Source organism: Paroedura picta, chromosome 4 (assembly GCF_049243985.1).
Source record: "Paroedura picta isolate Pp20150507F chromosome 4, Ppicta_v3.0, whole genome shotgun sequence".
In the NCBI taxonomy this organism is placed as follows: domain Eukaryota; kingdom Metazoa; phylum Chordata; class Lepidosauria; order Squamata; family Gekkonidae; genus Paroedura; species Paroedura picta.
In genome coordinates this window covers 144,519,026-144,530,984 of record NC_135372.1, presented here as the reverse complement: position 1 = coordinate 144,530,984, position 11,959 = coordinate 144,519,026, and the positions used below count along the sequence as shown (strand labels likewise).

Sequence of the window (11,959 nt, the reverse complement as noted above, 5' to 3'; positions counted from 1 at the left end):
GGACCCAGATGCCACCGAGGTCTCTTCCTCCAGGGGCCCAATGGTCTCGTACACTCAGAATTTAACAATGTTTATGGGTTGGATCCCACAGTGCCTTCTATTGGAGCAGAGAGAGAAGAAAACTTGGGCTTTTATACCCTGCTTTTCAGGATATAAAGGAATTTTAGTTGTAAGTAAATGAATTTTACTAAGATCATGGCATCTGACCCTCTCAATTCCTGGCAAGTAGAAGGGGAAGAAATGGAGGTAGTGACAGATTTTATTTTCCTGGGTTCCAAGATCACTGCAGATGGGGACTGCAGCAAATAAATTAAAAGACGCTTGCTCCTGGGGAGGAAAGCTATGGCAAAGCTAGACAGCATCCTAAAAAGCAGAGACATCACCCTGCCAACAAAAGTGCGTCTAGTCAAGGCTATGGTCTTCCCAGTTGCAATGTATGGCTGCGAAAGTTGGATCATAAGGAAGGCCAAGCGTCAAAGAACTGAGGATTTTGAACTCTGGTGCGGGAGAAGTCTCTTGCGAGTCCCTTGGACTGCAAGGCGAACAAACCGGTCAGCCCTGCCTGCTCCTTAGAAGGCCAGATCCTGAAGACGAAACTCAAATACTTTGGCCACCTCATGAGAAGGAAGGACTCCCTGGAGAAGAGCCTAATGCTGGGAGCGATCGAGGGCAAAAGAAGAAGGGGACGACAGAGAATGAGGTGGCTGGATGGAGTCACTGAAGCAGTAGGTGCAAACTTAAATGGACTCCGGGGAATGGTAGAAGACAGGAAGGCCTGGAGGATCATTGTCCATGGGGTCGCGATGGGTCCAACACGACTTTGCACCTAACAACAACAACAAAAATGAATTTTTTAAGGTTAAGCCCGAGGCAGTCTTGAATGGCTGGCGAAACAGCCGAAGCGCTCAAACCTGTAAGGGAACATTATAGAATTTCGAGTCCCTTAAAAAATTCATTTACTTACAACTAATGTAAATTAATTTAAGCGTTAGTAACTTCTTAGCCGCATTTTTGAGTTTTATTGCATGAGGAGAAGTTCATATTAATTGTTATTTTTGTTTTGTAGAAAACTCAATGTACCTGTCGCTTCATTCTGTCTCCTTTATTGCGGTGAGTGTTTTAAACTTTGTAAGCGTTTTATTACAAATACATCCTTACTAGAATTGTTACCTCAAGCCTTTTGTTACCAGTAAAATACTGTAAAAAAAAACAATTTTTTTTTTCTCAGACCGCAACGGATGAAAGCTGTTTGGCAGAATCGATCGCTTTGTGTTTCACCGTGAGCCAAATAAAATGAAGAAAAAGAGAACACGCAAGCTTGGTGGTTGCCTTTAAAATTGTCCTGTTGCAGACAGAGTTTTGTGTCGGTTTTCTCCACTGAGTCTCCCACTTTCTTTTTGTAGCAGCCGGAAGCAGAGTCAGAACCAGCAAAAGATTTATAGCTGGACGTAAAGCGATGTTTATCGTACCCTTTTGGGGAGAAGGATCAGAGGACTCTGGGAGGCGTTAAATCTGCAGAACGCCTGGCCGGAATTCACATTCCAGAGTACGATGTCTCCGTTGCAGGAAGCTGTCACCAAGAGCTTATTGCTGTAACTGTCCATCGACAAGATATCGTCTGAGTGATACAACTTCCAGTGCTTGCATTCGATGACTTTCTCCTCTTCCTTGGTGTCCCTGTTCACAAAAAGGAGACGAATTCAGCGGCTCCACCAAACCTGCACGACGTCCAGGCAACCCAACCCAAGGACTGGGAAGAGCCCATAGTAAACCACCCACTGAAAAGTCCCCCGAGGACTTCTCCTCTTCGGATGGGCCACTATCCATAAACAAGGAATCAATTTCCATTTCCCCGTCCCCCCTAAATAAAGCTGCACAGAAGTGTTATAATATTATGTCATAACCTGCATCAGCTCCAGATTGGAGTCTATTCAGGTTCGAGGAGCTGGTTTTAACCTTTAAAGTCCTTAAAAAAAGACATTTGGGACACTTTAGGGGGAAGGGCGGGTTGATCAAGGGTGCAGAATGGTGGGATTAAGGGGGGCAACCAAAACAAAGGTGCAAGCAGGCCCCATTTAAAAAAAAAACCCACATATTTTGGAAAAGGAGAAAGGGAGCAAAGCATGATGGGAGGCTGACCCTGCCGGACTCGGTGCAGAAAGGATGTTGTGAATTTCAGCCTGGGAAACGAGGAGAGGGAAGCCCAAATGCAGAAAGGCTGGAGTCCACTTATTCAGAGATGGGCCTGGCCAAACTTGCCCCTCAGTTTGCTTCTTACTTACAGGTACCAGGTGACTCTCCTGCTCCACCCGGACACAAAAATCTTGTTATTCAGGTACACGATGCAGCTGATCTGTTCAAAAGGCACGAGAGCAAAAGGAAGAAACAGACAAATTATCGTGATCCCTGAAAGGGTTTTCAAGGCAAGAGAAAATGGTGGCTGGCCATTTAGCTTCCAAGATCTGAGGAGAGTGGCCTAGCCTGGCCCATCCCAGCCAGGGCCTGTGATACATCTCTCATAAACATCATGAACAGAATAAAATCAGAGTCCAGGGGCACCTTTAAGACCAACAAAGATTTATTCAGGGAGCGAGCTTTCGAGTGCTTGCACTCGAAAGCTCACTCCCTGAATAAATCTTTGTTGGTCTTAAAGGTGCTCCTGGACTCTGGTTTTATTGTGGTCCTTCAGAACAACACAGCTGCTCATTTGAATCTATCATGAACAGAGACAACTTTATCAGTAATTATCAGGTGGCTGAAATGGATGGGAACTCTAGCCAGCCAGCCTTCACAGCATTACTAGCTTTGGTTCCAGGTTCCATCATTTACAACAGGGGGAGTCAACCTGTGGTCCTCCAGATGCTCATGGACTACAATTCCCATGAGCCCCTGCCAGTGTCTGCTGGCAGGGGCTCATGGGAATTGTAGTCCATGAACATCTGGAGGACCACAGGTTGACTACCCCAATCACAAGGATGGTTTGTAAATTTCCAAACGCGTCTGTGATTCGACAGGTGCATCAGCCACTCAGTAACCCTGGTGCTTGCTCAGCTACATCAGCTCCAGATTGGAGTCTATTCAGGTTCGAGGAGCTGGTTTTAACCTTTGAAGTCCTAAAGCCCAAAGAAGCGCATTGGTCCTCAACCAGGGCTGGAGCTTTCTTTGTCCTGGCTCTCACCTGGTGGAACGAGCTCCCTGAAGAGATCATGTCAAGCTTTCTTATCTACTGGAAATTTTAAGAAGGAATTGGCAACAAGCTGAAGAAGAAAAGATGGCATGGCCTTTATCCGGAAGCCTGTCTTTACGTTTTTATACTTTGGATGTCCTTCTTTGGGCTGATCCTGCGTTGAGCAGGGGGTTGGACTAGATGGCCTCTATAGCCCTTCCAACTCTATGATTCTATGATTCTATGATTCTTTATCTACAGTTCAGCATCTGATTTAGTAGTTTGTGCCTATTAAACCATGCTTTGTAATGTCTGTGGGGAAGTGCCACACAGTTGATGATGAGTTTGTCAAACAGCTCCCAATGAGTTTGTCAAGCAGCTCCCAATGAATATTGATTTTTGCCTACTCACAGCCTGGAATTTTACACAAACAAGGCTAGGCATTTGTCTTTGCTTATCCATGTAGTGGAATGACATCACTTCCTGATTATTCCTGAAAGTGATGTCATGCCATTACCAGTTGGAACCCACCCCCATGTCCTCATCTTCCCCCCAACCCTTAAACATTGTGGGAAACCAGCAGTACTTTAATGGCATAGTTAGGAAATTCTTTATGAGAGGTTCCAGACAACCCTGCTGGGAAGTCCAACTTCTGCACATGATTAGGGAAGCTCAGAAGGGGGGGAGCTAATCGCAGCAGGAGCCTCTTCCTTTCTTTGCTTGAAGAGGGGGGAGAGGATTGGAGACAGCAGAGGCGGGGAAATAAATCCAAGAGGCAAATCTCTTCCGAGAAAAGTTAAGGCTTTTGGAGCTACTGTCAAGAGAAGTTAGGGCTTCCCCTTTAAGGGAAGCCTTGCAATCTGGGAAGGGGGAAGCCTTTGAACCGACGCCCAGGCCAATCAGGGCTTTTCTGCAGCATTGGAGGCTCCAGGCACCATTAGTTCAGGAAAACGCAGAGAGCTGCACCTTTACTCATACCGATTTTTCAAATATCGAGGGTTATAACTACTCAGGATATCGCAGGGGAAAGGTAGGGTCACTCCGGATCAATCCTGCTTGTTGCAGAGGGAATACTTAAATCGCCCATAATCAAAACGGAAATCGCTTTCAGCGGAGACGGCAGGGACTGAATCGACCTGGGATTGGAATAAAAGCTCCGTGCAGATTCAGCCCAGGGCTGACCTCGTTCTTGTCCACGGAGGGCAGCATGGCCAGGCAGGCGCCGCTGTTGAAATTCCACAGCTTGATGGTCCCGTTTTTCAGGCCAGTGATGAGCCTCCTCTCAGCGGTATCAAAGGTCATTGCTGTGATCTCCACCAGCCTGCCTTGGGAAGTCGGGAACTCCATGGTTTTCTGCCCCGTCAGGATATCCCAAACACTGATCATCCCACTGAAGTAGCCACTCACCACCTGCGGGGGGGGGAGAATTAACTCAAGCCAAATTTGGACTCCTGGTTACTCCAGAGCAGGAGTAGTCAACCTGTGGTCCTCCAGATGTTCATGGACTACAATTCCCATGAGCCCTTGCCAGCAAACGCTGGCAAGGGCTCATGGGAATTGTAGCCCATGAACATCTGGAGGACCACAGGTTGACTACCCCTGCTCCAGAGGATGGAATCTGGAGCACAAGTCTGCAGTGTAAACTTCTCTACCTGGCAATTGGGGTGAGCAAGAACACTCTGTTCAGGAGCGTTGCCCAGAGGACAATCCAGCTGACGTTACCCGATATGACTTTGGGGATTCAGGTGCCCCACATAGAAATGAGAAGGCACAGAGTTCTCGCAAGAAAGAGGGAAGAATAATTTGCGGTTTTAAAGGCTTAAGGAAATCATTGCTGACATAAATTTAATCTCGGTTTAAGTAAGTAATTGTGTTATAAATTGGTAAATTTGAATTATTAGGTAATGCTGTATGGGCCGGTCGACTGGAAACTCAAAAACTTTGCTAGAAAGTTGCTACCTCGGTTATTTTTCTTTTCTTTCACTTTGTCTTTTTTTCCTTCTAAAAAAAGCTGTATTAACTTTAATAAAATCTTGGAGGGGGGGGAATGAGAAGGGGTAGGGGGAAATTTAGGGGGTGGAATTGAGGGGGGTCTATCTCCCCCCCCCCCGAGGACTATTCTCAGGTTTTGGAAGCTGCGGGGGAGCCCTGAAAATAAAACCACCTCTAAAATATTTCTCCTTTTAGAATGAGTAAAATGTTTCTTGAGAGAAGGAAGGTCTTCACACTAAAAATTTATAGCATGAAAATGAAAGAGAGCCAATGTGGTGTAGGGAGTCAGACTGGGATCTGGGTAATCCAGGTTCGAATCCCCACCCTGCAATGGAAGCTCAGTGAGTAATCTTGGGCCAGCCACATGCTATCAGCATCACCTACCTCACCGGGCTGTTGTAAGTTTCAAATGAAGGGAAGAAAAATGAATTAAGCTACTCAAGGTCCCCACGGGGAAGAATGGGGGGGAGGAATACAAAAGCAGCAAATTAAATTAAGAGAGCCAGCTTGCTGTGGTGGTCAAGAGTAGTAACTTCTAATTTGGTGGGCCAGGTTTATTCCCCACTCCTCCTCCACATGCAGCCAGCGGGATGACCATGGGCTCATCACAGTCCTGGTAGTACTGTTCTCATAGCAATTTCTCTCAGAGCTCTCTCAGCCCTACCTATCTCACAGAGTGTCTGTGGGAAGAGGAAGGGAGGGTGATCACAAGCCACTCTGAGACTCCTTCAGGTAGAGAAAAGTCAGGTATAAAATCCTACTCTTATTCTTCTTCTAATTAAAATGTATGAGGATTTTTTTTTTCAATTCTTCCAGCGGAAAAACTGGAACATTTGTGCAAATTTTGAAGAACAAACTCTTATACTGCAGATGTATACATAGTTAATGTGCCAAAATGGCCAGTCAGTTCCTTTGGATGACCCACAACAGGGCATAGAGCAGGGGTAGTCAAACTGCGGCCCTCCAGATGTCCATGGACTACAAGTCCCAGATGCTGGCAGGGGCTCATGGGATTTGTAGTCCATGGACACCTGGAGGGCCGCAGTTTGACTACCCCTGCCATAGAGAGACATCAAGGCCTTCCCCAGATGTAGTCTCCTGGCCTACACAGTCGGAGTCTGCCTGTCTCTGCACCCACTTGCCTGCTTAAAGTTCTTGTTGTACAGCACACAACATACAGGCTGTTCCTGAGTCTTGGTTTCTGTCTCGGTTTCAGTCCCAAAGAACACGCCAACCTGCAGCACAACAATAAGGACAAGAAGAGAACACGTCACACTCTTGTGACCTCCCATGAAGAAACACAACAGGAGCGCTTGTCCTACTAATCTTAAGGACCTTTATATTCACCGTAGGGTTGAACGAGGCTGGGGACGGGACGGGGGGGGGGGGGGCGCGGGCAAAGCTGAACAAAGGGGAATTCTGGAAAACTGTAGAAATCCATCTCAAAGCCTGACACTGTCATAAGCCACATCTTAGCGATCCTGAATCTGAATTCAGGGAGAATAAGTTTATCAGTGGCTCCTAGCCATGGTGACTGAGAGGAACTTCCACATTCAGAGGCACTAAACCTCTAAATCCCAGAGCCCGGAGGCAACATCAGTGGAAGGCCTTGGCCTCTCTGCCCTGCCTTTGGTCCTCCAGAAGAACCATCTGTGTGAGACGGGAAGCTGGACTGGATGGACCCCAATTGGTCTGACCCACCAGGGCCTCAATCTCTATACTCCATTTATCAAGAAGAACCCTGCTGGAGCAGACCAGTGAGGGTCCATCTAGTCCAGCCTCCCGTCTCACCCAGGGGCCAGCCAGTTCCTCTGCAGGGCCAGCCACAGGGCAGAGAGGCCGAGGCCTTCCCCTGAGAAGACCCTCAGAAGAGCCCTGCTGGGTCAGACCAGGGGTCCATCTAGTCCAGCCTCCCGTCTCACTCATTGGTCAGCCAGTTCCTCTGGTGAGCCAACAACAGGGCAGAGAGGCCGAGGCCTTCATTAGAGCACTAGAAGAGCCATGGGAATCAGGTTTACAGCCTCTGAATTTGGAGGTTCCCCATAGTCACCAAAGCTAGTAGCTAATGATAGACTTATACTTTCTAAATCTATTTAAAACCCTTTGTAAAGCTGTTAATGCCTGTGGCCAGAACTACATCCCCTGGCAGCAGATTCTACATTTTAACCCCTCTCCGTATAAAGTGGTATTTCCTTTTATCCATCCATAACCTACTGCCCTTCACTGGATGCTTTCAAGTTCTAGTACTTTGGGGGAGGATGAAAAATTCTTTGTTAGGTCTCTTCACTCTGTGCATAAGTTTTAGAAATCTAGAGGAATTTTTTTGTCTGATTTACTCTGAGGAAGGGTGCCTGCACTCGAAAACTCATGTCTTGAATAAATCTTGGTTGGTCTTAAAGGTGCCTGATTGGACTCTTATTCTTATTGCACCTATATAGCACCTATAGCACCTTTAAGCCCAACCAAGATTTATTCAAGGTGGGAGCTTCCGAGTGCATGCACAGAATGCTCCTCTGCATGCACTCGAAAGCTCCCACCTTGAATAAATCTTGGTTGGGCTTAAAGGTGCTATGGGACTCCCCCTTAGGCATCTCTTTTGTAAATGAAAAATTCCCTGACTCTTCAGCTTTTCCTATCAAGAAAAGGGCTTCAGCCTCCTAACCCTCTCAGTTGCCCTTCTTTGAAGCTCAGCTGTAATTCTGGGATAACTTCAGCCACTACCTGGTGGTTGGCAGCCTGAGTGACAACTGGCTCTGTGACTCAGTCCTTAGCCTTTTTCCATGTCATGCTGAGCCACAGAGACTATGAAGAGTTGTGTATGCCCACAACAACTTATCTCCGCAATAAAACTTTCTCCGTTTCCAAGGTGCCCTGTTCCCAAACTTTATTCTGCACGTCGCCCTGTTCTACTTATTGCAGGCAAGGGGGAAAAATCAATAAATTCTCCAAAGACCTGAAAACCAGGCCGCTGATTTCTTCTCCAGTGAAACAGCAGCCCGATTCCGTCCAGGCACCACGCTGGGCCTCGTTCTACCCACCACTCCTCTCTTCCCTCCCTGCTTCACAACTCCTCACCATGTACGTGGCACAAGCCAAGAAATTGGCAGTCACGTGGTAGTAGGCAGCCGAAATGGGGCGGTTTCCAAGAGACGCGTTCCTGCCGTGGATGGACTGCAGGCAGAAGTGATCCAGCAGGTCCCAGACGCGGATATTCTGCGGGAGGCGGAAGTGAAGGCGGGAGGGTGAACGGAAAGCTCGAAGGAGCTTCCCAAACAACACAAGAGCTTCCCAAACGACACAAGGACTGAACACAACCTATCAAACTGTGTATTCAATATTTACCTGTTCCTAAAGTGTGGATCGTTTTCTCTCTCTTGTGTAATTTAACCGTGGCTATAATATTTTGCCTTAAAGGCCAAATTGCTGGGCGGACTTCCTTGGATAAAGAACTCTGAGCAACAGAGAGGCCCGAAAACAGGGGCATTGAGTGGGGGGTGGCGCTGGGATTGAAGGAGGGGAACTCCGGGTTCAGGGTGGACCCAGACCCTGGCAGTGATCTGAGCTCTTTATTGTGACCCCAGCAAGGGACAATGAAGACCTGAACTGAACCCAAATGGAACCAGAAAACCCTCAGGAAACAATGGATCTTCCTGCCAAGGTGTGCCATTGGTCAGTTTCACTTTAAACGGACTGGATCCGGCAGATGGGATCTAGCCATGCATTGCATGGTAAGCGACGATCCTGCCCTGGACCACAAACTCGATCCTCGGTCCGCAGACACCAAATTCCCCCATGCACAGATCCAACCTCCAGGGCTGCCAGACCCCTTGGAAGACCTCCCAGCCATAGAGATCATGTAAGCTGGAAGGTGGGTTCTGGGGCGTTATTCCCACAGAAGCTGGTCCCCTGCCCAAAGCCCACCTCTGAAGGCTCCTGAGGAGGGATCCCTAGGCCCCACCTGGAGGCTGGCATCCCCCCTTGGACACTGCTGGGCCAAGCATCATTGGTCAGTTGTGGTCCCTTGGCCTACCCCCGCCATGCCAGTCCCTGGTGCCGACCTGGGTGACCAGCGTGCCAGAAAGAATTCAGCCAAAGTTGAATTCTTTCAAGGAAGAGGGCCAGCAGGGTGTCGTGGTTGGGAGCGGCAGTTTCTAATATGGTGAGCCAGGTTTGAATTCCTCCTCCATGTGCGGGCTACTCACAGTCCTGTTCTCATGGGCCAGTTCTCTTAGAGCTCTCTCAGCCCCCCTACCTCACAGGCTGTCCTGTTGTGGGGAGAGGAAGGGAAGGCAGGGCCAGAACTCCAGAAGACCTCCCACTGTGCCCCCCAAGCACCCAGAAGACAGAGCCTCCCTGCCCCATTGAGAGTGTCCCACCTATCCCTTGTGTCTAAGAGCAACCCATGGACCTCTGCTCTAGATGTTCCTACAGTCCCCCCTGGAAGCTGCATAGGCTTGTAGCCACCCCCACTTCCTGCAGCCGTGAGTTCCCCGTATGAATTCCTCTCTGTCCTAAGCCCCCCACCCCCAACCAGGGGCCTTCCCCGCCTGGCGGCCGCGGAGGCCTTACTTTGTCCTTGGAGATGCTGACCATGGTGTTCTTCTGCCGGTTGACCATGATGTGGGTGACCGCAGTCGTGTGGCCCTTGAGCTGCGTGATGGGGCTGCTGGTGACGTACGGGTTCCAGATGCGGATCAGCGGGTCGTACCCTCCGGTCACTGCCAAGCAAGGGGGGGAGGGAGGGAGGGAGGGAGGGAGGGCACACAGTTATCACCCGCAGCAGAAGAGAGCCAGAGCGCCTGCAGGAATGGCAGCATTTGGGGCAGGGGAGGAGCTGTCGTGAGCCCCTGCTGCCAGGGCCATGGGGGGGGGGTCTAAGGCCAGAGAGTCCACCTTCCCAATCAACCACCTCCTGGGGGGGGGGGACGACTGGTTTATGCTGCCTGGAGATCTGTTATCATTCTCAGAGATCTCCCAGTCCCACCTGGAGGTTGGCAACCCTAACTAAAGGAGGCAAGTCTGCTCATGACCTCTATGTGAAGTAATCGTGATCAGGGGAGGGGGGAACCCACCAAGAATATTCATTTCAGATGAGTAGTCAAAGCAGAGGATGCCTTTCTTCAGTACAATCACTGCAGACCTAGAACAGAGAGCAGGGCGAGAAGAACCGCCATTTGTGCAGGGGCCAGAAGAACCCCTGCCCCAGGATCCAGAAAGGTCAGCCCCATCTCCTCTGACTCAGCCCGTCCCACAGTTCAGGACGGCTCACTCGCCAGCCGAAGAAAGCTTGCAGAGAGGCAAATCCACCGGCCTTCCTGTGCTACGAAGGCGGAGCGTTTCCTCATCCATCCTGGCCTGCCTTACAAGGTTGTTGTTGTGACAGGATGGAGGAGGGGGCAGAAGAATATTGTAAAGCCAGTTTGAGTCCAACTGTGGGGAGAAAAAGGATATATCTCCAGGGTCGGGCCTGGAGTTCTCCCAAAATGATTTTGGGAGAACTTTGGAAGATTCAGTTTCGGGCATTATGTTCTGCTGAATTCTCTCCCTTAATGGGTCAAGCAAACTGCGATGGTGCCCTGTGTTCTACGCTCTTCTTAGCTGCCACCTTGAACCTTTCTGAATTAACAAACACGCATTTGCTCCAGACAGGTAACAAATGTTATTTTGCTATAACAAAACAAAACAGTAAGATTTGAGTCCAGGGGCAACTGCAAGGCCAACATGATTTCCAGCATAATCCGGGGGATAAGATCCAGGTTGGGGGATTTCTGGAGATTCTGAGTGAGACAACCTGGGGAAAGGTTTGGGGATGGGAGAGAACTCAGCAAAACATAACACCAGAGAGCAAAGCTTCCAAAGTAGCCGTTTTCTCCAGGGGAACTGATCACTGACGTCTCAAAATCAGATGTGATTTTGCGAGATTTTGAGGCCACAAGCTAGAGATATACTCCTTTTCTCCCCACTGTTGGGACTCAGAATATTATTCTGCCTCTCCCCCATTGTCTCACAACAACCCTGTGGAGTAGGCCCGGCTGAGAGTCTGTGACAGGCCAAAGAGTATCCAACAAGCTTCCACGGTTCAAGTGGAGATTTGAACCCAGACTAGTGTGCTGCTCTCTCTACTGTTCTGCACACTGGGTCACACTGGGTGTGAAGGGGCCCACCCAAATCCATTAAGAGCAAAGAGTTAAGCAGGACTCCCCTTCTGGTTAGCCTGTGGTGGCCTCAGAATAACAGGGGGGGGGCAGGAGAGCCAACAGCCACGCCAGGACACGAGAGCCCCATTTGCTCTTTGAGGGCATTTTGCCGCCCCCCCCCCTTACGGGGAGTCCAGAATGCTGGATTAGATGAACCCCCTTGGTCTGATCCAGTAGGGCTGATTCTTTAGTGGAACAATGAATGATATCAGTTTCCCAGGCATTGGGCCACAAGATACGGAAATGTTCATTTCTGCAGCCAGGAGTCTGTTTTGTCAAAAGGCACATAAACATTCTAGGCTTATTTCCTTCGGTCCCACAAAAAGAGATTCATGAGAACATTAGAAGATCACAGTAGTGTAACAAATAGTGTAACTGTTGGATCACAATAGTGTATCATCCAGTCCAGCCTCCCGTCTCACCCAGGGGCCAGCCAGTTCCTCTGCAGGGCCAGCCACAGGGCAGAGAGGCCGAGACCTTCCCCTGAGAAGACCCTCAGAAGAGCCCTGCTGGGTCAGGCCAGGGAGGGTCCCTCCAGTCCAGCCTCCCGTCTCTCCCAGGGGCCAGCCAGTTCCTCTGCAGGGCCAGCCAGAGGGCAGAGAGG

At 49.3% G+C, this 11,959-nt stretch overlaps 1 protein-coding gene across 2 annotated transcripts in view; it reads right to left on the bottom strand.

Annotated features, from left to right (window-relative positions):
* EFCAB8 (EF-hand calcium binding domain 8) overlaps positions 1-11,959 on the bottom strand; it is a 39,791-nt gene that overhangs the window by 9,091 nt on the left and 18,741 nt on the right. Inside the window, exons 12-18 of one of the 2 annotated variants that reach the window (XM_077336087.1) lie at positions 10,231-10,298; positions 9,749-9,876; positions 8,234-8,371; positions 6,301-6,393; positions 4,349-4,576; positions 2,283-2,353; positions 1,470-1,677 (exon numbers count right to left, since the gene is read on the bottom strand). In XM_077336087.1, the coding sequence (XP_077192202.1) occupies positions 1,470-1,677; positions 2,283-2,353; positions 4,349-4,576; positions 6,301-6,393; positions 8,234-8,371; positions 9,749-9,876; positions 10,231-10,298 (934 nt within the window). Of the gene's footprint in view, positions 1-1,469; positions 1,678-2,282; positions 2,354-4,348; positions 4,577-6,300; positions 6,394-8,233; positions 8,372-9,727; positions 9,877-10,230; positions 10,299-11,959 lie in introns of both variants that reach the window. The other variant, XM_077336086.1, reaches the window with a different exon arrangement.